We start from the raw sequence: 26,709 nt of genomic DNA, 5'->3' as shown, positions 1-26,709 counted from the left end.
GTAACCATTTTTATCATCATAAATTTCATAGCTATATTTCCGTAGTAAATCTCATAACTATTTTTCTGTAACAACTTTTATAGTTATTTTTTCCATAGCGGATTTGTAGTTATTTCTTCTCTATAAAGATTCAACCAAATCAATTTTATTCAGAACAATATATAAAAAAATACAATATTTTTTTTAAAAAAAATCCAAATTTAGAAGATATATTTCACAATTACTTAATAATCAAAACCGAATATTCGTTACAAATGCTAGCATTTGAATGGTCAAATCATATAAAAAAATTATATAAATACGAACAAAACAGACAATCATTACCTTCATAAGTTATTTTTGTGTTTTAATTTGTCATCTAGACGCCAAATAAACTATAATCTAAAATAGTAGATTATAATAATAATATTTGAACGTTTTTAATAAATTTGTTAGAAAATCGTATACAAAATAAAAGGCTAAATTGATACCTCTTAGACACCTTATTGACATATTTATCAAAAGATAAACTATAATTAACTATTTATAGTTATTTTTTTTAAAAACAATACAGTTTCAACCAATAAAAATACTTCATAAATGTTTATATGATAAAATATGTGTCTTTTTTAGCCAAAACGTAAACAAAATTAATAAAATAATTACCGTGCAAATTATTTTCCCAAATAATTTAAATAAAAATAATTGACAAGCGGAAAGAAAAATAAAGCGGAGACGTTGAAACGTGGAAGACTTTGGGGAATTCCGGAATTCAGATTTTTTTATAATTATTTTCGTCGTTACTTGAAGTGATTGGAAATCAATGCTGACGTGGAAATCTGTGACCCTTGTCGTTTCAACTTTCAACTTTCAAATTTCTCGTTGACTAATTTGTCAACTAACATGCGCTGGGTATGCGCACTACATACCCACTCTTTTCCAAAGGTCCAACTATGCGCTCTGCGCACCTTGCGTATCCAAGTCTCTCTCCTCTTTATCTCTGTTTCCCCATTAGTTAAAGCTACGTTGACTGAGATAATAACTTCTCTCTCTCTTTGTCAAAAAGCTACAAATTTCAACCATTTTGTGTTGCCGGAATCGCACCTTCGACCTTTGCCGACGTTATTTCCGGTGATATATTCGACCTGCTGCTCTTCTATAATTTTATTGAATCTGTGCTGTTCAACTGTCCATTTCCTTGTACCTATCTTTTTAAACTTAGGGTTTTGAAAGGGAACAAGAAGAAAACGTAAATTAGGATCCTCGTGGTCGTTTATCTTTGCTTGTATATTTGTATTTGTTGTTTATGCAGTTCGGTTTAGTTGTTTGGATGATAGATTGAGATCTATATGTCGACGCTGTTGTTGTAACCGCCGTGGTTTTATCAGCTAAAATCTAGGGTTTTCGAAAGAGCGGTTTGGTACTTTGGAAGTATTTGAAGATATCTGGGCCGTTTTGATGTTATCTGTGCTTTCTTCAGATTTAGCGGTTCACACTTGACAATTTATGCTTTTTTCGCTAACAAACTGAAGAATGATGATGTCTGATTAGTAATTGCTGAAGGTGAGAGGTTTGTTTTATGGTCCTCTTTTTGATTTATCTGTTGCCGTGGTAGTGATTTTTGATTAAATATGAAGAGATTGAAGTCGAGTGATGATCTTAACTCTTATGGAGGAGAAAAGGGTGTTTTTAAGGATTGGGGAAGAAAGGACGATGATTCAAATTTGCACCAGTCTTCATCTCACAGAAGTTATCATTACAAGTCTGAAAGTGGGAAACGGGGTTTATCCTCTTCTTCTTCTTCACGTTATGAAAGGGTAGATGATGATCTTAAGAATCCAAAGTTGACACGGAAAAGGTCAGATTATGATATTGACAGTTACGAGAGGAGAAAGAGTTATGACAGGTATAGGGATAGTAATGAGAGGGGAATCTTGAGTTCATCCCCTCGTGGTGGATATGGTGGTGATCGGATACACAGATCTGAAAGTTTTTCAGGGCCAAGGAGAGATTTCCCTAAAGGGTTTAGATCAGAAAGAGATCGGTCAAGGCGAGAGGGAAGTGTTTCTTCATGGAGGCGGTTTGGTGGAGGGAAAGATGTGGAGGAAAGCACAAAGAGTGGCAGTGATTCTGCTAGAGGAAGTAAAGCAGCTTCAGAAGAAGTTGGTAATGCGAGGTCCCCACAGGGAGGGAGAGATGCAAAGTCACCACCATGGTCAAAGGACTCTGGAAGCGAGCAGTCAAAGTCTTCAAAGAGTCTTGAAGTGAAGAAGAGTGAAAGTCTTCCAGAAGAAAGTGGAAACAATAGTGAAAGAGAAGAAGGAGAGCTTGAACCTGATCCCGAACCTGCTCCTATTGTCCAGAACATCACTGAAGATCCACCTTCTGGGCCATTAAAACATGAAAATCCCATTGATGACAAATGTGTGGAAGAATCCAAGGGTGATCCAACATGTGTTGTTACTGATATCGAAGAACCAGTACCTGTAATTAACAAAGTTAATGAATCATCAACTTCTGAAGATTCTTCAACCCAGAGAACAGGTGAAAATGGAGTTGCAGTTCCGTTTTTGTCAGATAGCCAAAAGAAGGATGCAGCAGAACAAAGCCAAGCTTATAATGATCACAAAGAGGAAGCTAAAGATGTTAAACCTGAGGAAACAAAACCTAAACAAGTAAATGATACAACTCTTGAAGTCAAGGGGGAGAATATGAGCATGGATACAAATACACAAGGACAGGTAACAGAAAATGAAGAACAACATGTTTCATCTGGATTTGTTACTCATTCTTTTGTGACAAAAGAACTGACCCATAATTTCAAAGATAAGGGAAAAAGTGTTTTTGTTTCAGACTCCCATGTTAATGAAAACGGATCAAGTGGTTTATTGCATAGCAAGGAAATTGACATAGAAGGACCAAGTACACGTGGTTTTGATTTGTTCTTTACAGATCCAGTTAAAAAGAGTGAAAGTATTGAGCAAAAAGGAGTAAGCAAACCAAAAGATGAGAAACTCTCATTAGAACCACTTGAACTTTCTCTTCGTTTACCAAGTGTTCTTTTACCTATTGGTTCTCAAAACCCGATTCAGGGTCCAGATTCTCCAAGTCAAGAAATGAGCATTCAGTCACATGCAAGTTCTTTTCAAACAAGTTCTGATGGATTCACATTATCAAGATCTTTTTCTGGTTCTCAACACTACACCCACAACCCTAGCTGTTCTCTAACTGAAACTTCATTCGACTTTGAACAATCTGTTGGAAGTCGTCCATTGTTTCAAGGTGTGACATGGCAGGTTCAGCCTCTAGATGACACCCACAAGAACCAAGAACCTCCTCCCATTCAAATGAGCCTCTCAAATGGAAATGGTATCTTTCATCACTCTCACACTTCTCAACCTCTTCCAAATGCTCAATCCTTACAATTACACACCACTAAAGTTTCAGAAGGAAGTTATAAATTACCAATTGGACTTGAAAGACAGCTAAGTAGCAACAACAAGAAGCCATCAGGATCACAAAGTGTTGGGTCCCACGAAACTGGTTCAGAGCATCATAAAGATAGGAAACGATTAATGAGAGAAGCTATTGGCTCTTTAAGTCAGACCACTGAAATGGTTGAGCCTCTTCTCGCAATGGTGGTTTCAGATCCAGTTCACATCGTGTCAAGAATCTTAAGTGAAATGACAACGTCGTCCCTCACAAATCTAAAAGAATCCGCCCGTGATGTCATTTTAAATCCAAGCAAACGAAGACAATTTTCCACCTTTCGTAAATCTCTCGAAAAAAGGTCAGATATAACCTTAGAGATTCTCTCAAAAGCCCACACTACTCAAATCGAGATACTCGTAGCTTTAAAAACCGGTATCCAAGATTTTCTCCAATCCAACAGTGACATGTCATCGTCTGACCTGGCAGAAATCTTTCTCAACATAAGATGCAGAAACCTCACATGTCGAAGCTACATACCCGTTGACGAATGCGACTGCAAGATTTGTGTTCAGAAAAAGGGGTTTTGTAGTGCGTGTATGTGTCTAGTGTGTTCAAAATTTGACATGGCATCAAACACATGTAGTTGGGTGGGATGTGATGTGTGTCTGCATTGGTGTCACACAGACTGTGGGATACGCGAATCCTACATCAGAAATGGGAGAAGTGCGAATCGGGCCCCGGGTCAAAGTCAAACCGAGATGCAGTTTCATTGTGTTGCGTGTGATCACCCCTCTGAGATGTTTGGGTTTGTGAGAGAAGTTTTTCAGAATTTTGCTAAAGGTTGGACAGCTGAGACACTGTCGAATGAGCTTGAATATGTTAGAAGAATCTTTTCTGCCAGTGAGGATATTCGTGGGAAAAGACTTCATGAAATCTCTCTCCAGATGCTGACTAGGCTGTCTGACAAGGCAAATGTTCATCAAGTTCGGACCTTTGTCATGGGTTTTCTTACTGGTATGTTTTTGATGATTTAAATTTTAAACCCAACTTTTCATTTTTCTGTTGTTTTAAAGTTTAAATTTTAAACTACTACTGATTGCAGATGATGATAGTTTGAAGTCAGAGAGCATTCAAATCCCACAAGAAGTAGTGAAACCTGGATATGGAGAGAGAGAAAGAGCAATGGTTCATTTGAAACCAGTACCTGTGATCCCACGTGAACCGGTTTTTGATGAGCTGGATGGGATTGTGAGGATTAAGTTAGCAGAGGCTCAGATGTTTCAAATGCGTGCAGATGATGCAAGAAGAGAAGCAGAAGGTCTGAATAGGATTGCACAGGCTAAAAGTAAGAAGATTGATGAGGAGTTTGCTAGTAGAGTTGCAAAGTTGCATTTCTCAGAGGCTGAGGAAATCAGAAGACAAAAGTTTGAGGAGTTACAAGCTTTGGAAAATGCACATCAGGAGTATTTCAATATGAAGCTAAGAATGGAAAGAGAGATTAAGGATTTGCTTTTGAAAATGGAAGCTACAAAAAGAAACTTCACCTCATCCTCATGACCAAGCCACCCAGGTAGTTTATTAGTTAATTAAAGTATTATTATTATTATTATTATTACTACTACCTTTTGTTTTTGCGTTGCAAGTTTAGTGGGGGTTGGTTGGTGATTAATTTGTAGGTTTACTACTTTGAATTATATTATGTTCTTTTTTCTTTTTAAGACAGACTAGACTGTACAGAGACTGCTCTTTTATGTTAGATACATGCGTTTTCATGTTCTGAAATGGAATATTAAAAAAAAAAAAATCCAAGTCTCATGATATGTGGATCGGCTTAAAAAAATATAGGTTTGAAATTCCATTTAGTAGTATGTCTTAATTTTTCATTAACAAAGGAATAGTCTTGTAACAACTAAAATAGTGGAGAAATCAAGTATTCTCCTCTCTTTTGTTTTTATTTATCTTCCTGCTCAATAGATCAAGATAAATGTCAAAATCAACAGAGGGATTAAAAGAAAGAATTAGTGGATTCGTCATGGTATTATTTTATACGAGTATGAAGATGGAAATGACCACTAGATATGATAATATTTAATTTTCAAAATGAGAAGTGTGAGCATTTCTTGTGAGAAGTCTTTTGACAACTTTTTTGTTTTAGAGAGATTATCTTTATAATATGGTGGCATAAGGTGACATGACATGAAAACTGTCATGATCTCAATACGAAATTAACAAGTTTGGGTAAGAACGAGTAAGGTTAGGGTTGAGAGTTTGTAATTTGTATGTAAGTTTTTTTGACTTCTTTAAATAAACTAGAAAGATCCAAAACCAAACCATGTGAAAGAAAACATTTGGGTTGGGTCATTTTGTAACGTGGAAACGACTTAGTTGTTTAAGTCAAGACCTAATTTATTTTTTTATGTTATCTCATAAACTACACAGTCCCGTGATTGCTCCCTCCTCTTCATGAGCTTGTCTTTTGCCTCCCAACTCACACTTTTTACTTTTTGCTCTCTAAATTTACCATGAATTTAACTATTTTGTCTTCCAACTATTACTTTTTCTTTTACGCTTACCTAATTCATACTTTTTCAAGATGTTAAACGTTTCAACCTCAAATGCCACAACCCATTTCAAGAAATACTCCAAACTTGAAACCTGACACAAACTCAACATGAAAATAAACTGGTTGAAACAACACAAAACGTTAACTAAATGGATTGGGTAATGGTCAAACACTCTCTACCCATTTATGTTGACAAAACACAATACCTAACACGGCACAACATGTTTTCCATGTCTATATGATACATTTGATTTTGACACCAATATTTAATTTTAATTTTTGCATAGCCATTTCAGTCAACAAATATGAAGTTCTCTTGTAAATTTTAGATGATAAAAACCAAAAGATCTTAAGGTTGTAGTAGATCTCATTTGCGGCTTGTGTACTCGAACTCTAATGATGCGAAGTTAAGAGACCCAAGGAAACATGGCAAGTTATCATATTTTGTTTTTGGTTTTGAATCGCTCCCTCTTATATTCTTTAATTTCATTAGTTTGATGATGAATGCTTTTGACACATCAAATCATGTTTGTTTGTAAAAGTCTTAAAAGAAAGATATATCTTGACATTGTGTTGCTAGGGTGCGTCCAACATGGAGTGGGGGTCGATTCCATGATGTTGGATATATGCAAGGTAATGCTGACCATGCAAGTCAGCCCAAGGCGGAAATGGGATCCCTAGTGGGTTGGGGCTAGTTTGTTGAGGTGTCGCAAGAGTTTGAGTGTGGGAGTTGCCATTGTGGGTGGTTGGTGCATGAGAAGGGTTGGTGGTGGATGGACTTTTTAAAGTTAAAGTGGTGCTAGCGACAACTTATTTAGCTTTTCTTGTTTCTTCGACTACTAGTTTCGACTGTGCATCGTAAAAGGCCGGTAGGGGATTAGATTGTTGAACGAGTGGTTCAATGCTATCATAGTGTGAGGCCACCTATAAGTTGAAAGACAGGGAGATGTTTAGTTTATCTGCAAGAGTTTTAGTTCTTGACAGTAAGAAGAGATGTTGGAAGAATTTATAAGATCCTTCAAAAATAAAAAAGAATTAGTGTAAAATGTCAAGTTTGATAGAAAAAATTACTTCAATTTCAAATCGTTACCATCAAACACGAGGGTTATGATAATTAAATAATCAAACTATATATTTTCTACTCAGGGATTTTGTGAAATGCAAGTTAAAAGTACTTCAACTTTTTTGGTACTTTGAAAGTTATTCATAATCTTCATATATGTAATGGTGTAAAGGGGAGGGTCCTAACTATCCATATTTCTCTATTTTATTGCCGTATAAATAGAAGAGCTCATCCATCCATCCATCTAAGGCATCCCTTAGACTTCATAATCTCGTGGAGTTAGTATCTTTATCTCCGCTCCCTCTCTTTACACAAGGAACATTATGCTACTCTTCTCCACACCCCTACATTGCCGTTTCAAGAGTCGACTCCCTTTTGTCAAAGGAGCCGAATCACTATACCCAATAATTCAATCCGATCAATTTAGACTGTTCTCGAGACACAATTTCTGGGACAAACCTAACGATATTCTCTTTGTTTTGTTACCAAGTTTCTAGTCATGAATCCATCCATGACACCTACATCCATCAGAGAACCCGAACCCGACTGACAGTCTGACACAACAATATGCAATCTATATATTGGTTACCCTTAAATATAAAAAGAAGCCAATCTTTCTTTTTATGTGAAATTTCTATTTGGTAGATGATTTTTGTCAATTCAAAAAAAGATATACGGTCGGCTAACGTGAGAAAGATAAATCACAACGTTTATGGAGCAAAAAAGATAATATTTGACTTCAAACTTGAACAATTGTTATGAATTTTTACATCTTTACTACTTTATCATTTATATGGGTCCAAATTTATAATTTCATATTGTTTTTAGATCCTATTAGTGGTCAAATTTGTAGAAGATTAATTTGGTTGCATATACCATATATCTTAATACAAGAGAATTGTGTTCAAACCTCTTGTTGTGATTGTTAGTTAAAAGAAAAGTATTGCTAAAATCCTCTTATATAAACGGATGAAAATAATAGGGAACAAAAAACAATTTGTGTATTTATTTATGGGAAATCTCTAGAAAAGTCCTAAAATTTTAGTCCAACTTATGAAAAAGTCTCAAATTAAATTTTGTTTATAGAAAAGCACAAAATACCGGCTAAAACTTCGAAAAAACCCTTTTTGGCCGGTTTCGTAGATCTAACCGGTATTCTGTCCTTTTTCGTTCGTTTGCTCAAAATATTAGGATTTTTTTGAAAATTACCCGATAACCAAAATATTGGGATTTTTCTGAAAATTACAATGAAATTAATGGATATTATTATTAACATATCATTTATAAACATAACAAATATTTTTTATTATAAACAAAGGAAATACATTTGTTTCTAATTTCTAGGAATAGAATGGTCGACTAGGTCTATTGTTTGTTGACCACTTTAAACTCCTTATGTTCCTCCTATGTATCGTTGTCGATGTCATAGTGAGATGTATTATGTAAGTTTCTTCAATTAAATACAAGAGTTGATAATATTTATCAATACACAATCAATAAGTGTCTACTTTCTATTAGGTGTGACGCTATAGGATCACATGTTATTAGAAAATATTATTACATAATGATTCTTGAACATATAGATCTTTCATTATGTTCTTTAACCTAAATACCACCTAGCCTCTATACATTATTCGGTAACAACCATCAAATTACACACATAGTGAAAAATAAACTTTGAATGACAATTTAAATAGATAATCACCCTACACTTGTTTCGATATAAACTACCATTCACGATTCACTTTTTCACATTTGATAGATGTGTGTTAGCCTATGGTTGTTACCGTGTGAAGTATGGATGTTGGGTGGTAGTTAGGTTAAACAACGTAAGAGGAACACCAACATTAGATGAGCACTCAGTGAGTACATGTCACCATCATACCCACAACGATGCATAAGAGGAACGTAGAGAGTTTGATGTGGTCAATAAGCAATAGATGAGTACTTAGACCACCAATTTATTCATAGAAATTAGCAACAAGTGTATTTCTTTTTTATAACAAAAATATTTGTTATGTTTATAAATGATTTGTTAATAATAATATTCATTAATTCCATGACAATTTTCAGAAACGTCTCAATATTTTGGTTATCATGTAGTTTCCGGTAAAGTCCCAAAATTTTAGGCAAACTAACGAAAAAAGATAGAATACCGGCTAAATCTGCGAAACCAGCCGAAAAGGATTTTTTCGAAGTTTTAAGCGGTATTATGTGCTTTTCTGTAAACAAAATTTAGTTTGGGACTTTATCATAAATTAGACTAAAATTTTAGGAATTTTCTGGAAATTTCCCTTTATTTATCATTACAAACTCTTTTTTGCCGGGAAAATTTTGAAATATATATATATATATATATTTAAATTAAAAAAATAAAAAAAACATAGGGATAATAAACGAATGACGTGTCACTGGAATTTTCTTCTTTATTTCATGTCCATATAATTTCAAAGCCTCACTGCAATGGATAACAAATCCTCCAACCACAATCCGATATCAGATCGAAATGACATCTACGGCGATATTCTCCGCCGCACCGGCACCTCTCTCCACCATCAACCACCGTGTAATCTCTCCAATGGTATGTGCTTGTGTTTCCGATTACTCTCTAACATTCAGAAACGCAAACAACAAAAGATCGAATCTGCTTCCACGGATCAAATCAGCGGCATCAGATTCCAGTTCCACGGCAATCATCGACGATCCGACATCGGCTTCCGCTTCAGAAGAAGAAAGTCCAGCGAAGATCGGCGCTAGGGTTAGAGTAAAGGTGCCGTTGAAGGTTTATCATATACCTAAAGTACAAGAAGTAGAATTGAACGGGAAGGAAGGTAAAATCAAAGAATACGTCGCCCTTTGGAAGGGGAAGCAGATTTCGGCTAATTTTCCTTACAAAATCGAGTTCCTGGAGAAACTTGAAGGGCGTGGCGATGCTCCTGTGAAGTTCTTCGCGCATCTTAGAGATGATGAGTTTGAGTATATCGACTAATTTAATGATTTTGATCAAATTGTAGATCTGCATCCGGTTTTGATCTCAAATTGCTGATACAATATTGAGTTTGTCACAACTGAATACGTTCCAGGTATTATGGATGTATATACTATATACTATGTACTATATAAAGCTATAGGCAAAATCATTGATGAAAATGCTCACTCCTTATTAGCTGTTTAATTTAATTAATTAAAATATTTTCATTAATGGCTATTTATTAAAATGATGACTATGTATGGAAGCCACCTACCTGAAGATCAATCTTCTAATCTCTGTTAGAAATTGGCCACCAACATTTGACAAAAACACATTGTATATTAGCAAAATACCACTTCTAGTAGCTAAATATTTTGATATATTTTGATATTATTCCAAATGAATATGTCTATATTATCTTAAGAAGAATTTAATGAGGAAGACGGTGGTCTATCCGTTTTCTAAACAATATGTCGATATAAATCGTCGAAGATGTTAAAGTAAGCAAACATTTTTGATTGTTACTTTTTGATGGCATTCAAATAACTTTTGCGAAATCGTCTTAAGTGATTCATGAACCTTTTCTTTGTACATAATTTATGATTTAAAGTTTAAACAGCCAAAATTTCAAATCCATGTATGATTTTACTTGTTTCTATATTTTTATGTATTTCTATATTATTCGCATATTTTTTTTCCCGCAAAATGGCTATTATGCAGTGGTTAATGTTCTAAGATACTGTAACACCCGTAAGGTTCTAAAAAGCTCGTCATAACTCCAAGGCTTGTACTTGCCGCCGGGAAAAATGGGCAGCTGCACAGGGCCTAATATTTTTATTATATATGTATTTTATTTAAAAATAAAAACTTATAGTAACGAAAGGGCCCTTTTTCTGGCTCGTCTAGGGCCTTTGAAGATATTTAATTCTTTAGAACCGGCCTTAACACTCATAATAATTTGAGGCCAGAAGTTTAAAATTAGAGTGAATATATATATATATATATATATATATATATATATATATATAAAAGAAAAATATATGGGGGGGGGGGGGGGGGGGCAAAATGGGCAGCTGCACAGGGCCTAATATTTTTATTATATATGTATTTTATTTAAAAATAAAAACTTATAATAACGAAAGGGCCCTTTTTCTGACTCGTCCAGCGCCTTTGAAGATATTTAATTCTTTAGAACCGGCCTTACCCTGAACACTCATAATAATTTGAGGCCAGAAGTTTAAAATTAGAGTGAATATATATATATATATATATATATATATATATATATATATATATATATATAAAAGAAAAATATCTGATTTAAATTTTCAATGGTTAATTCAAAATAATTAATTAAAAGTAATTTATTATTTAGATGATAAGTTAGGTCAAAAGCTTTAAGATTGTGAGTTAAGAAATGACTCTTAAATAAAGTCATTTTAATTAGAGTTTGGACTTAAAATGTAACAATTTTCACATTTAGGGTTGAATTTGAAAACATGAAACTAGAATGTTATATGGATAATTATTTACGAATTAAATCAAAGTTAAAAATGTTGAGGGGTTAATCTTACCAATTCTAAAAACTTAGGCATGGCTTTTACTTAACTTAGTGAACTTGAATTTGGACTAAATTGTTAATATATTAACATTTTAGGGTTAAAGATAGAGATGTTAGATCAAAGTGATAGTTGTCTTTTTGGATCAAAGTCGATATTAAGAGAGTGGAAGCGTTTATTTTGCCATATTGTCGAAATTTAAAGCTAAGACCCCAATTCCATGTATTCTTTTCGTTATAATGACTGGGAGCATGACGAAAGACATTAAAAATGATTTTGAGAACTACTTGATGTAACTGGAAAACGATTTTGAAAATCTAATGGTGTTCTAAGTCAAATTCTTCAAGGAGAAGCTTGTAAGGTAGTCGTCTCATCCATTTGTTAGTCATTTAAGCTTCTAACATTTGTGAATCTTCTTTAAATCTGAATTTGATGATGAACTTTACATCCATTTCTTAGTCATTTAAGCTTATAACATTTGTGTATCTTCTTCAAATCTGAATTTGATGATGAACTTTACATCCATTTCTTAGTCATTTAAGCTTCTAACATTTGTGAATTTGATGATGAACTTTGTGAGTAGTTCAACCTTAGTGTTGAATTCTAAGTTTCTAACACTAATATAATGATATAAGCTAAAATTAGGGGGTGTTTGACATTTCCTTTTAATCATCTTTTTGACTTTTAACTTTTTCAAAAAGTTAAAAATTACTAAAAGTTGTTTGGCAAATTAAAAAGATCTTTTAAAACCAACTTTTAGTCAAGAAGGAAAAGTTGGCTGGAGAAAAGATAGGAATTCCTATCTTTTTGTGACTTTTAGCTTTTATCACTTAAAAGTCATAAAAGACAAACCAAACACATTTTAAACACCATCTTTTAGACAAAGTTCTTTTACAAAAAGTCCTTTTACAAAAAGAACTTTTATGTTCAAAAAGCAATCCCAAACACACCCTTAGGTTTAGAAAATGGTGGATTTGAAACCGTAACTTCACGAGTTTATCCTTTGAACTTGTGGAATTAGATTTTTGAGCAATAAAATAGTTCAATGTTATGACTTGGATATAATCTTATTGATGAAAAATCCAATTTAATGCTGAAAACTCTAATTATATAAATGGTAAATTATGAGCTTTAATGGTCTTGTACATGAACTTGATGCTGCAAAGGGTGATGTTGTTCGAACGTGATGCTGCAAAGGGTCTGAAGAAAACATAATGTATGAACAACAACACATGATTTATACATAACTTTCAACAATGATTATGGAAAACATATCAAATTTCGAATTCTTTGATTCTCTGAAATTGAGCGACGATATCTCGTAATATTGTAGATACGTTTCTTATAATAGATGTGAATTGAAAGAATATACGAAAGGTGTCAGCTAAGAACGTGATTTTAATTAGGGATGAACGAAATTTACTTTCAAAAATTATGATGAGGTTTAAATGAGTTGAATACATTCCTTTTATAAATGACGTTAACATTAAATCAGTTAGTCAAACTTTCAAATTTAGTCAATATTAATTTAATTTAATTTTATTTTAGGATGATATCATCAAAATGATCTAAGGGTTGAAATTAATCAAAGAAACACAATGAATGACCCTGATTGTTGAAGATGATGCCATCATGTTTCTCTTTTAATATATATAGAGATAGAGATGGGGTAGGAAAATCATGATCATTAAGATAATAAATAGTCATCCAAATATCGATTCCACAGAAATCATCATCCAAAATCGACTCTCGATTCCAATTCACATTCCAATTGAAAGTCTCGACTGAAACTTGAGTTCGACCATCAAGTTTGATTTCGACTTCCAGATTACATTGAATCACAATCAAAAATTTGATTTTGACTTTTCAATTGAATCGACTCATAAACACTCTTCAACTTTCTATTGTTCCAAAAATAAATGAACCACACATAATTTTCAGTCACGACTACGATTACTTGTCATCAACAAATCGACATCAAAGATCTGATTCGAAAATCAAAATCATCCACCCACTCGATTTTAACTTCGAATCATAGACTTCCATTGCGAGTTCCGATTGAGAGATTACAAAGTCCAAATACAATTGAAAATAAATTCGAAATTCATTAAAACCTTTTTCCATTCGATTACTACCCCAACAATTGACTTCGATTGAGAGACTCGAAATACTCGACTGATGCGAGAGAAAGAAATATATGAAGAAATGAATTTCGATTTGGGCTTAAAATAATGAACTGTGACGAGAATTAGTTTGGGCTCGAATTTTGGATCAGATGAACAATAGATTAAAATTTGATTGAGTTTTGGATCGAATGAATAGTAATAATTCGAAGATGGGGCTTGAAAATTGAATGGATAAATTATTTAACTCATGATGAACAATAACAAGACCATACGAATTTTTATCATCTTCATTTCATCATTGATTCTTCAATAAAAGAGGTATCGAATTCAACAAGAATTTTTGGGCATCCGTTTGAGAATTTGTGAAACATCCTTGAAAATCCTTTTTCCATTTGCAATGCATGAATCAAACATGGAAGATCTAGGTTCCTTGGTTGGAATTAAGAAATCTCCAAATTTCACATTGTACCACCCATGATGCACATTGTACCATCCATGGAACTTCTTCTCATTTCTCAAAGATCTAACTTATCTTCATAACGAATTTGAGAACCTTCAACAATTTTGGGTTTGGAATTTGATTCCATAACAGAATTTGATGATTTTTTCTTTGGAACCCAAACTTTCTTCATTGATTTCGGCTTCAAAACGACATTTGAAGAATTTTATTTAGAAACCCAAATTTTCATGATGTTGGTCTTCTTTTTCTTTTTCTTCTTTTTCTTCATCTTTTGGATTTGAAGATTCGAATTTAAGAACAACTTTATTCTTTACAATTTGAACTTTGCATTTTTGAATCAAATCTTTTGGAGTTTGATACATTTGAACATCTTGGATTGAAGGCTTTCTATACGGCACCATTCATTCAAACGAATCACAAGAATACAAACAATCATCAGTTTGAACTCCAATTGAACAAAAGACTTTCACAACCTCTTGAGATTCACATTGAATTCCCTTGTTTTGAACATCATGACCAAGATGAACTTCTTCAAGAACATCTTTATGATCTTCAAGAACATATTCAATAAATTCAAGAGCATGAAGATCACTTGGATCTTCAATTAGCGAAACATATTGATTTCTGAACAATTCTTTTTCTCTTCCCTCCTTTTTATTTCCATCCCAAACTAACATATCCATTGTTAAATTAATCAGATTTTTGATCTTACAAAGAGGTTGAAAGATCAATTTTCCAAAATCATCTTTCTTGTTCCCATAAGAAATCAAAGTATTTCATGTAATCAATCCACCTTTCAACAATAATCCATAATATTGTTCTTCATTGACTTTGTACTTGACATATTCAATTATCTTGATCCAATAATCATAATCCAAACACACCATCTTTGACCAATTAACAAAAAAATCACAAGAACTTGAATATTTCTAGAGAGAGAAAGTGAATTTGAAAGAAATCTTTAGAGAGAGAAAGCAAAATTCGAATGAACTTCTAGAAAAAGAAAGCAAAATTGATCAAAATTCTAGAGAGAGAAAGTGATTTCGACATGAATTCTAGAGAGAGAAAGCGAAAATCACATAAATTCTAGAGAGGGGGAAATCGAATTTGAATCAAGATCAAAGAACAATTCGATTTCTATAACCAAAAATACTCTAAAAAATGAAGAACTTGCAACAATATGTGATTCACCAAATCATGTTGTCATCATGGATCAACTTCTTGATAACTTCAAGCACCCACTCTGATACCAATTGTAGTGACTCAGTTATGATGACGGATGCGAAAATGTAAAGATTAAGTGAATCAATCAAACCACAAAGAGTAAATAATCCGTTTAAGCTCTCATTAATCTAGTAAGCTATTACAAAGTGGGTCTTGTAATAATCTCTCACTAGACTAATCTCACAAATGGTTATTCTTACATAAAATGGGAGCCATTCACTTCCTATTTATAGGAAAGGCTAAACTCATTACACATTCAAAGAGGGTAAACCACATCCAAGGAGAACTTTGCACTCTAACAGGTTTGTATAGCCCAATTCAAGGAGTGATTTATCAAATGAGACAAAACCAAACATATATCGCCAAAGTTATTTTTCACTTATGATCTTCAAAAGAAGTGTGACATCAACATCCAGAAAATCCAGTCAAGTAACAAGTTGACCGATTTGTTTACTAAAGCACTTCCTACATCCAAATTTGAAAAGATGGTAAGAAACATTGGTATGCGGTGCTTCAAGGAAATCAAGTAGTGCGTCCATCAGGAGGAGTTGGAAACATATTGTACTATTTTCCTTAACTAAGTTTTTCCCACTGAGTTTTCTTAGCAAAGTTTTTAACGAGACAAGAATTTCCAATGTCTATTATTAATCATGTACTCTTTTTCCTTTATAATGGTTTTTTTCCATGAGATTTTACCTATTAAAGTTTTAACGATGCATGATACAATCGTTATTCAAGGGGGAGTGTTATAAAACATTATTTAGTGAATAATCATAGGTTCTCCATATTTTCCCATCTTTCTCCATCATTAGTGAGCATTAGTAACACATTATTATGAGTTTTATAGTATAGCTATGCACCACTGAAAAGGCATTCATAATATAGTTCATCTTTCATTTTTTTTCTAGTATAAATAATGATTTTTTTTCTATTATAAATAATGAGTATTATATACTGAAAATGCTTGGTTGTTTTTAATAGGGTTATTGTTAGGGTGAGCATTGAAACAGGGTACCCGCTTCCGGAATCGGACCGCCTCGGAACTGCTGGTTCCGGAACCAGAACCGCCTCGGAACTGCCGGTTCCGGTTCGTAAAATTTTGGAACCGCCTTAAGCGGTTCCGGTTCCGGTTCTCATTTTTTGGAACCGCTACCCGCTAGAACCGGTGTGTATATGTATAAATACTAATCCCTATTCTAACAAATGAATATGTTTATTCTCCTATTGACAAGTGTCATTATATTAGAATTTCTCATTAATATTATATGTCACATGTCATGCCATTTGTCAATATATTAATTATCCTTTTCAAATTTCAAATTTTAAATTTCCCACCCTAATTACATTAAATTTTAAAATTTTTCACTTTAATATTGTTAATTAATAACATTAGATTAAAAAATAAAATAAAATTAATACAAATTATAAGGTGATATAACTTTACGTATTTATTTAAATCAAAGATTATAATTATATAACTAAAAAAATCTCTTAATTAATAATTTATTTAAAATAATTGATTAATAATTTTGATTTTTTAATATGAAAGTTTAATTAATTTTATAACTGTGGTTCTCACGGGTTATAAACTAGTGTTACATATAAAACCATTATTCTAAATCGACGTAGTTTTGATTCATATTAATTCAAATCATTTTCCCTGATTATTTGGTTTTTGTTTCTTTAATTTCATGATATACTTTTGTTTCCTATCGTATTCTCCATGAAATCAACTCCCTATATTTAATGATAGAATTCAAGGCAGATACGTTTTGAGTTATCATAAAGTAAACATTTGATCCAATGAATTGGTTACACTCTATTAGTATGTGACGAAATAGAAATAATGATACTTTATATATAAAATTCTTCTACTGTGTTGTAATCAAGAATTATTTTGTTTTCTTAATTTTAATAACCTACCAATTTATGATTCCCTTCAAATCATAAATGGTGTTAAGCTAGTCTTTTTAGGTTTTTAAATTTTTTTCCATACAAATCTTAAATCGGAACTATGTCATGTTCTTATTAGTTATTACCATCCCATTATTTTACCTATAATAAATATATGAAGAGTGGGTTAGAAACAAAATATCTCACATCGGTTCCTTACATAAGTTAACAATGAGAGAATTGTCTATGGGTTATTGTCACTATAGCCCAACAAACTTTAGTATATTGGTTTAAATGGCCCCTCATGACTTTTTTTTGGCCTTTTAGGGTACGTATTTGTGTTTTACCATTTTAAAAGGCCATTATAAAAAATATGAATGGGTCACCCGGTGAACCCCTTCCTACTCATCAGTTTTGATATGCCACATGGCATTTGGTCAACTGAAAATGGTCCACGTGGCGCCCATATGTCATCTACGTGGATTTTTCCTGTTAAAACTATGTCGGTGGTGAAAGCCTTTGTTCTCTCTCATTGCTTCCTTGATCGCATCTGCCTACTATCCTCATTCTTCCCTAAATTCAACAATCTCACCTTACTCAATCTGTTCTGAAACAAACTCCACGGATCGATTCCTGATTTCATCGGCGAACTGTCGGAGCTGGAGGTATTACAGCTCTGGGAAAACAACTTCACCGGAGGCATTCCTCAAGGCCTTGGCAGGAACAGAAAGCTACAAATCCTTGATCTGTCTTCCAACAAATTAACAAGTTCACTTCCTCCCAATCTATGCAATGGAAACAAACTTGAAACGATAATTGGGAAACTTTTTATTTGGTCTGATTCCGGAGTCTCTTGGTGAATGCCAATCGCTGAATCGAATCTGAATGGGAGAAAATTTCCTCAATGGTTCGATTCCAAAAGGGCTTTTCAGTTTGCCTCATCTCTCACAGGTTGAACTTCAGAACAATCTTCTCTCCGGCGAATTCCCGGCGACCAATTCTGTGTCAGCGAATCTCGGTCGCCATTAGCCAATTTTCCGGTGTGCAGAAGCTTTTACTCGATGGACCTTGTAAAGAAGGAATCGCAAACGCCACCTATCAACCACATTCAAAATCACCAATCTCCGCCTCTGTAAAACTTCTTCTCGTTCTTGGCATACTCCTCTGTTCCATCGCCTTCACCATTGCAGCAATCATCAAAGCTCAATCTATCAAGAGAGCTTGCAAAGCTCGATCATGGAAGCTTACTACTTTCCAACGCCTAGATTTCACTTGCGATGATGTTCTCGATTCTTTAAAGGAAGATAACATCATCGGAAAAGGAGGAGTCGTGATTGTTTACAAAGGCGCCATGCCCAATAATGAACTTGTTGCAGTGAATAGATTGCCAGCCATGAGCCGTGGTTTTTCTCACAACCATGGATTCAATATCGAGATTCAAACCCTAGGAAGAATCAGACATCGACATATCGTGAGATTATTAGGGTTCTGCTCCAACCAGGAAACTAATTTATTAGTGTACGAGTATATGCCAAAAAGTCAAGTCAATGCCTGCACTTAATTCTTATAACTTATGAAAAAAAAGCTATGTCATCAAGAATACCGGTAATAATAAGTCATGGGCCCTTTTTAGCAGGTAAAAATAGACTTTATGCCCCTAAACTACAAAAAAAAAGTCATGAGGGACCATTTAAACCAATATACTAAAGTTTGTTGGGCTATAGTGACAATAACTCATTGTCTATAAAAGAATACGGGAGCATTTATGAAAGGACTAATTGTGGTAACCTTTTATTTTGGGATTCCTTTTTTTATTTTTATTTTTAAAGCGGATATCCAGAGCTGGAACCGGAACCGCTGGTTCCAGTTTCGGTTCCAAAAAATTGAGAACCGATACAACAGGTTCCGGTTCCAAAATCATGGGAACTGCCGGTTCCGGTTTCGGTTCCTTCAAATTTAGCCGGGTACCCGGTTATGCTCACCCCTAGTTATTGTCACTGTAGCCCAACAATCTTTAGTATAATGGTTTAAATGGTCCATTGTGGTTTTTTTGCCTTTAAAGGGTATCAACTTGTATTTTACTAGTAATTTTGGTACTTTTACCCACATTAGAAAGTAACACTGCTTTGTCAAGTGCCAAGTAAGCAGGTGAGTCAACAATATCCCCAAAATCTTGAAAACATGCAACAAGTACAATCAAACATAGTGTCACACTCCTCTAAAACTCTATACGCACAAGTCGATCAATCAAACCCAGATTTATATTCCTCATTTTTATCATCAAATCCTTCATCTCCATCCATGCACCCATCACTCGATACCAAAGATCTCACTGAGAAACTGTTCCTGGACAACGATCAAAGCCATGAACAACAACAATCAACAACTTTTGAATCTTCAGAGTAAGTTGTAATAAAATTCCCCGGATCAATCGTTCACTTAATCGAAAAACAACAACAGAGCATCCAATTAGCTTCTAAGGTGTTTGAAATAATCCGTCTCCGACAAGGCAGCAACGTCATCGTGACTCTCGCTCGTGTCACCGATGAAATCTAGTGGTTGTTCGCCAAGGACAAAGCCGCCGTGAAACTAGACGAATCTCATTACTTCTTCACACACTGTGTACCTTCCCAATGGAAACGGCGTTGCACCAGAGGATTTGTTGAACTGCGGTTTAAAAATGAGCTCGATAGCGTTTTGGAGGAGTAAAGTGAGTTTTCGGTGAAGGGGGTGGAGAGGGCTGTAGTGGTGGAGGGAGGTGGTTCTCCGGAGGCTATACGTGTAGATGACGACTCATCGTTTGCCATTGTAGCTCCGGTTTACTTATAATCATCGATTTCACCTCCATTTACTGTAACTTTCCATAAAACATCATCCCCTTCTTCATCTTCTCAAAAAATCGGCACACTTGTTCTATTCATTGTCGTGATTTTGGCCGTTTTGTTATTCGTCTCCGGTTTACTTCACTTACTCGTTAGATTCTTAACAAAACACAACTCTCAATCGCATTCATCTCAATCAAATCGATTCCCAAATGGGTCTCCATCCGACAACTCCAACAAAACACAACTCTCAATCACATTCATTTACCTTGACTTTTGAAAGTCAATGTGGGTTGAGGGAAACTGATGATTAGGATGAGGAAAAATCACACCGACGTGGTATATACAAATTGATGATTAGGAGGGGATCACCGGGTGACCCATAATGACATTTTAAAACTTAAAAACACAAGTTCTTATCCTTCAAAGGCAAAAAAAATCACGATGGACCATTTAAACCAATATACTAAACATTGTTAGGCTACAATGACAATAACCATTTTTAATAATAATAACATAAAATCTTTACAATCTCATTTTCTACTTTATTATTTAGCTTCATATTTTATAATATATATTTTTTTTATTTGAAACAACAAACTAATTTATTCCTAACTATCACCACACAATACTTGAATCATGACTTTGCAAATGAAAAAGCCACTAATTTTAATACTTAGTAAATACATGTTGAATCGCACTTATAAATGATTAATCAACCATAGATTTAGGATGGTAAATTATGCCCACTGATTTAAACAACCAAATTAGAAGCACAAAAAGGCTCTCCTCCTACTCTCACTCTCTCACCCTCGTTTACAAACATAATACCAATCCCATATTTGATGTTTCCCTCCACACAAATAATTCACCTTCTTCCTCCACCACTACCTGTGACCTGTCACGGTTGGTTCAGGCGGCCGTCCCGCCGCTGCTCCACCGTGGCCCCCCGCCCCCAACATCCATCTCAAAAATGGGTGAGCCCAAGACCAATCAATCCATGATTGTTCCATTGCCATTGCCGCCTCTCAAACCCACATCACCACGCCCAACGCCGCTGTGGAAGAAACGGAGAGCCCTGTTGAAACAGCTATCCTTGAGCGAGAGCCCCCAGAATGTTGCCTGGGAGAGGAGGCGCCGTCTCAATCTCATAAAAGAAAAGAAGAAGAAGAAGAAAGATGAATCTGGCTCTGCAGCAACTGATGAGTTGTCGGAAGATCTCAAAGAGCTCAAAGGTTGCCTGGAGTTAGGGTTTGGGTTCAATGATGATGAAGGCGGTCAACGGTTGACCAACACCCTACCCGCCCTTGATATTTACTTCGCCGTCAACAGGCTCGGCAGCCCTAACGGCGGTAACGTCTCACCGGGACCTAAACTTGACGTGATAGGTTCACTGTCGTCAAAATCAGGAACATCGTCGTTCGGCAATGAAGATCCATGGAAGATTTGTAGCCCAGGTTTGTGAATTTCCGAAATCAACCATCTCCATCCTCCACCACCTAAATCCATAAACAAATTCATGGAATTTTGCAGGAGAAGATCCGCAGCAGGTCAAGGCAAAGTTGAGGCACTGGGCACAAGCGGTTGCTTGTTCCGTGATACAGTCTTCTTGAAGAAGCAAAGATGGGGGAGGGATACAACCACACACTCGAATCAAATGAGAATACAGAATTTAGAGCTATAGATTCTCACTTGAGACAAGTTGAATGGCGAGATCCTGATCATCGACATCAAAGTGTTGATGATTGTCTGAGTAAATCTGGTGGATCTCAGGGGATCAAGTGAACTCAATCAAATTATGTAAGAATCACAGAGATGCTGTAAACTATGAAGCTAATATACGACCACAATTTGTTTACAAAACTTATGAAGCTCTATATACCAACGAAAATTGATGAAAAATGAATGCGACAGGCGAATCAAAATCCAGAACTAGACGCTAATGAAATATGATATACTATTAATAATATGAAATCGGAGATTGAATAGGTGTTTTTCAACCAAAAGTCATGAATCAATCAATATATTCAAATTCATCTTCCTTGAGGTGTGCGAAGAACTTCACAGGAGAGTCGCCGCGACCTTCAAGTTTCTCGAAGAACTCAATCTTGTAAGGAAAATTAGCCGAAATGTGTTTCCCTTTCCAAACGGAGATGTTATCTTTGATTTTGCCTTCCTTCCCATTCAACTCTACTTCCGATACTTTAGGTATATGATAAACCTTCAACGGCACTTTAACCCTAACCCTAGCTCCGATCTTCGCCTTAATTCCTTCTTCTTCTTCAGAAGTGGACGCCGCCGTTGGATTGTCAACGATCGCCGTGGAGTCCGACGCCGCTGCTTTGATCCGTAGACGCAGATTCGATCTTTTGTTGTTGGTGATTCTACGAGTTAGAGAGCAATCACAAGCGGGAGCACATAAAAAGGGGGAAATTACACGATTATTGGCGGTGGATGGAGGTAAATTGATTGACGTTGCGGTGGAGAATATCGCCGGAGATGTCATTATTAATTTGCCGATTGGGTTATGGCACTTGTCAACTGCTAAAGGTTTTAGGGCAGAGGATTTTATTATCCGTTAAGGTGAGGTCTCAGATTTATATGGTTATGGAAGAAAGAGGAAAGTTCGAATTAATTTCACAATTGACACCTCACTTGTTTATTATCACTTCACTTCCCTCATTTTATCTGATAAAACTAAAAATACAAATTAATTTTAGTTGTTATTTTTTCTATTTCAAGAAACATATTTGAAATGCAAATTTTGATGACTTGTCATACATAATTAAATAAAACTTTGATTACCTGAAACAAAAATTGACAACATGTTCTTTATCTCAAAATCACAATATTCAATCAGCTATCCAATTTTCATCATCTTTTTATTACTTTTCAATTATCAAAACGTACTTTCATTTCATTTTCAGATTGTTCAAATCAAATGTCAACAAACTATATATATATATATATATATATATATATATATATATATATATATATATATATATATATAATCTTTAAGCTCTGTTCCCGAATTTGGTAACCGAAAGAAAAATAAGGAGAAAACAATAAAAGAACGGGAAAAAAGATATTTATATATTTGCGTTTCCTAGTCCGAACAAAAAGAAAGTTAGGTTGAATGGAAAAATATGAAGTTATTGATGATAGAAAACCAAGGTTCTAAAAAGCTCGTCACGGTTCCGCCATGGCTCCAAGGCTTGTGCATGCCGCCGAGCTTTACCAAAACACCGCCTTAACTCATATATGTGTATAAAATAGAATAATAACTGAAAATACATATAAAAATATTAATTATATACAAATTTGCCGTCTTAAGTGACGCCTTACAAACGACGTGGCTCGCCAAGACTCGGAAAAACTTGAGGCTTGACATTGCCGCCAAGTCACGCCTTACGTTATTTAGAACCTTGTAGAAAACACTTAGTATGTGAGAAGCGTCGAAGAAAATCGAAAATTAGAGGTTATGTGATCATTTTTATATTTATGTTGAAGGGTAAAATCATAAACGATAACCTTATATTTCCTCTATCCCATATTAATAGTTCATGTTTCTTTTTTGGTTTGTCCCAAAATAATAGTCTACTTTTAAAAATAAATATCTCTTTTACCAATAGTACCCTTCATTATTTGTTAAACTACCGTGGAATTAAATGCAACAAAAGGGTACAACTGTCATTTCATTTAATAAAATTAGTAGTAATTAATGTTTCCTTAATTTGTGTGTTTTTTATATGTAGACAATAATTTTGGGACGAATGAGTATTTGCTTTGCCGCATACACCCGTGATTATAAGAAATCGTCATCCCTTTTTTCTCCTTTAGAAAAACTAAGGAGCATAATTTTTTTCATTTTTCTTTTCAATTCCTCTCACTTCTCTCCTTAAAATCAACACGGGAATTGGGAATTGTTGCATTTAAATCAAATATACATGATACATCAATATAGATGATAGCTACTATAAGAGCTCAATAACAATGTACTCAAGAAACCCAATCCATATTGGAATTGAGACTCTCATCGCTCGGCTGTCAAAAATCGAATCCTTGAGGGCATAACTATATGATGTTATATTTAACGTAAACATCCAAAAATCTAATTTCCATTTTTGTATTTGCAAAATGAAATATTATGGTACAATTGTAATAAGAATAAGGTAGGTGATACAAATTACAATGGGCAAAATGGGTAAATTACACGAAGTTTTGAGCTCGAGTAAATACAAATACACCACCACCTCCCACCGCTCGACCCACAAGCATATTCCTGTCCAGATATGAAAGGTAGTAAAGTCCTCCCACCGATTGCCTGCCACGTCATATACCAAGTTTATTTATTTCCATTCTTATCTTATATGATAAATAAATAAATCTGTTATTTCTTGAAATCTGATGCAAAATAGCTTATAATAAGTTTGTGAATGTACCTTCCTGGGCTTGTGGTACTCACTGGAACTTGAGCTTTAAAAGAACGAATTGCTTGCAATATCTAAAAGTAAATACAAAAAAATAAATCACATAATTTGATTTTGATGTAATTAAAAATCAAAACAAATAATTAATACTATGAGTTTACCTGTAAGGTCAAGAATGAGCGTGGCAGTAATGCCGGGGCTATTAGAGCTTGCAATTCGTCACTTATATTTATATTTTGAAGAGATATCTGCCATTGAAACAAAAATGCTACCAAAAATTCATTTTATTTTTTATTTTTTTTTCATTTTATTTTTATGATAGATCAATGATATTAACCGACCTCTTCAAACTGCAGGTAGATGTTACGCCGGGACACGATAGAAAATTTTGCAGATACAAGGAGGGTAGCACCTTCGTTGTCCTGTAAAAAGCACATGTTGTAACAGTACTTCAGAAAGAACAGGTTATACTGTGTTTGGTATGCCTTGGACATGGGACAATCATTGCAATTTTTTGTCCCATGTGAAAAGGTGGAACAAAGTGGGATAGTGACACTCTTGATCTCTCGTCTTTGCAAAAGACGTGGATGTTGTTGGTGATTTAGTGTCATCTAACCATTTATTTTAATTGGAATTTATACGAGTGTCACGAGGGATTTAGACTGTGATCTAATACAGATAAGATGGTGCGAACTGCACACTTGTATACGGCTCGTTTAATCCCAAACACAAACGGATTTTGGACTACAAGTAAAGTGCTATACATATATTTTGATTCATAATTTCATACATGTTCTAAAGTAATTGTTTCCTTTTAAACCACTAGCAAAGTTTTGATTTAATGATTAATTATGTCATTACTTAATAAAATCATGTACATACCTCCAACAATCTAGGAATACTCCAACGAACAACATTGCGGATGTAGCCTCCATTATCTTTACCCTTGCATTCAAACTTCTGAAATATCTGGCCAACCTAATCATCATATAGCAATTCACGTATATCAACAAAGGGAATCTGCAATATTGTAAGAGATAAACAAGGGGAAAGAGATGAGGATCACTAAAGCAACCGAAAACCTGAAAAAAGGGAAGTCTAGAGGAAGAATCAAGAAGAACAAGAACATCAGAGGCAGATGTATACTGCAATCGCCATGTTCCATCCAATTTCTCCAAATCAATTGGTTCATTATCCACTCGACAACTCTCCAAATCCACCTACAAAATCCCATTCCTTTCCACCATCATACTACATAACTATGGAATCAATCTGAATTCGCCATTGATGCATGGAAATTAAAGCGAAGAGGCCTACCAAAGACTCTTCAATTTCCGAGCGTTGGTTAGGGGTAGTGGTAAGTCCACGCTGAGTGTCTTGAACAGCTTTCAACAAGTCATATTTCTTGTTTTCTAATTCTGTTTCATTTATCTGAATCAAAGGAAATAAAGAGAAGGGGGGAATTAAATATGAGAAATACGGATGGGAAGAGGGGAAATCGAGAAGGGAGAGAATCGAGTACCTGTGGTGGGGATGATGTAAAGGTTGTTGTCATGGAGCATCGAAATCCATTTCTTGAATATGAGAAGGGAAAGGAGAAGGTTGATGAAGAAGGTAAAATATATGAAGTTGTTGGTGGCCGGAAAAGAGCAGTTGTAGTCGGCAACCGCAAATCCATTTCTCCGGGAACCCCTGTTGGAGTTGGATATTTGTGGGAGCGTTATATGTCTCGCAAAATTATGGGAAAATGAATTAATAAGCCCGTTCAAAAAATCTCAATTGTATTTTGTCTTTTCAAGAAAACAAAATAAATTTAACATTTTTTTCTATAAATTATCGAATTCGTACGCACAAAACTAATTTTAACTTTAAAACTAAGAAAATAAATTGTCAAATTTTCATATTTTTTAGGATTGGGGTTTTTGGGATTGTTTATTAAAAAAAATCTCTATTTATTTTGTAAAAGTTTTTATTAGTTTTTCTTATACTAATTTTTTTAATGAGTTTAGACTATTTTATTTGGTATTAAAACGTAATAAACTAATAAAGTGTTTGTAGCATTTGATGTTTTTACGTACAAAATGACAAATAATGATCGAATTATATAAATATATAGTTACAATAAGGTTAATATGGTAAATTGGTTTAAATAAGTCGTAAGCTATTTTTAGATAGTTTAAAACA

The 26,709-nt window shown here is 34.4% G+C and overlaps 4 protein-coding genes and 1 pseudogene across 4 annotated transcripts; 3 read left to right on the top strand and 2 right to left on the bottom strand.

The window, feature by feature from the left end:
* The first annotated feature begins 952 nt into the window (after window positions 1-952).
* TTA2 (fibronectin type III domain protein (DUF1423)) lies at window positions 953-5,147 on the top strand. The gene is made up of 2 exons (XM_079041759.1): window positions 953-4,425; window positions 4,514-5,147. Exons 1-2 carry the CDS (start codon window positions 1,611-1,613, stop codon window positions 4,966-4,968), a joined length of 3,270 nt encoding a protein of 1,089 aa, XP_078897885.1. The 5' UTR covers window positions 953-1,610; the 3' UTR covers window positions 4,969-5,147.
* Window positions 5,148-9,543: 4,396 nt separating this feature from the next.
* On the top strand, window positions 9,544-10,026 carry LOC145104495 (ferredoxin-thioredoxin reductase, variable chain-like). The gene has a single exon (XM_079041729.1). The coding sequence runs from the start codon at window positions 9,544-9,546 to the stop codon at window positions 10,024-10,026; it is 483 nt and encodes a 160-aa protein (XP_078897855.1).
* Window positions 10,027-20,873: 10,847 nt separating this feature from the next.
* On the top strand, window positions 20,874-21,955 carry LOC145104518 (uncharacterized). The gene is made up of 2 exons (XM_079041748.1): window positions 20,874-21,549; window positions 21,626-21,955. Exons 1-2 carry the CDS (start codon window positions 21,066-21,068, stop codon window positions 21,703-21,705), a joined length of 564 nt encoding a protein of 187 aa, XP_078897874.1. The 5' UTR covers window positions 20,874-21,065; the 3' UTR covers window positions 21,706-21,955.
* Window positions 21,956-22,025: 70 nt separating this feature from the next.
* Window positions 22,026-22,598, bottom strand: LOC145104520 (ferredoxin-thioredoxin reductase, variable chain pseudogene; annotated as a pseudogene).
* A 1,599-nt stretch (window positions 22,599-24,197) lies between these two features.
* LOC145104517 (Plastid-lipid associated protein PAP / fibrillin family protein) lies at window positions 24,198-26,277 on the bottom strand. The gene is made up of 8 exons (XM_079041747.1): window positions 26,048-26,277; window positions 25,843-25,956; window positions 25,608-25,745; window positions 25,408-25,503; window positions 24,867-24,947; window positions 24,687-24,773; window positions 24,538-24,599; window positions 24,198-24,419 (listed from the first exon to the last, which is right to left on the bottom strand). Exons 1-8 carry the CDS (start codon window positions 26,201-26,203, stop codon window positions 24,305-24,307), a joined length of 849 nt encoding a protein of 282 aa, XP_078897873.1. The 5' UTR covers window positions 26,204-26,277; the 3' UTR covers window positions 24,198-24,304.
* Between the last annotated feature and the right edge of the window lie 432 nt (window positions 26,278-26,709).

The sequence above is a fragment of the Lactuca virosa genome, chromosome 4 (assembly GCF_052849685.1).
Source record: "Lactuca virosa cultivar CGN04683 chromosome 4, Lactuca_virosa_CGN04683_v6, whole genome shotgun sequence".
In the NCBI taxonomy this organism is placed as follows: Eukaryota; Viridiplantae; Streptophyta; class Magnoliopsida; order Asterales; family Asteraceae; genus Lactuca; species Lactuca virosa.
This window is presented reverse-complemented; position numbering and strand designations above follow the sequence as displayed.

Bases quoted from the DNA above. Each gene is read 5' to 3' on its own strand.
- TTA2 (XM_079041759.1), top strand. From the start codon at position 1,611: ATGAAGAGATTGAAGTCGAGTGATGATCTTAACTCTTATGGAGGAGAA. The intron at 4,426-4,513 runs GTATGTTTTTGA...TACTGATTGCAG, and splicing joins TGTCATGGGTTTTCTTACTG to ATGATGATAGTTTGAAGTCA.
- LOC145104495 (XM_079041729.1), top strand. From the start codon at position 9,544: ATGACATCTACGGCGATATTCTCCGCCGCACCGGCACCTCTCTCCACC.
- LOC145104518 (XM_079041748.1), top strand. From the start codon at position 21,066: ATGGGTGAGCCCAAGACCAATCAATCCATGATTGTTCCATTGCCATTG. The intron at 21,550-21,625 runs GTTTGTGAATTT...GGAATTTTGCAG, and splicing joins ATGGAAGATTTGTAGCCCAG to GAGAAGATCCGCAGCAGGTC.
- LOC145104517 (XM_079041747.1), bottom strand. From the start codon at position 26,203: ATGGATTTGCGGTTGCCGACTACAACTGCTCTTTTCCGGCCACCAACA. The intron at 25,957-26,047 runs GTACTCGATTCT...CCTTTGATTCAG, and splicing joins TTACATCATCCCCACCACAG to ATAAATGAAACAGAATTAGA. The intron at 24,420-24,537 runs GTACATTCACAA...ATGACGTGGCAG, and splicing joins AGTACCACAAGCCCAGGAAG to GCAATCGGTGGGAGGACTTT.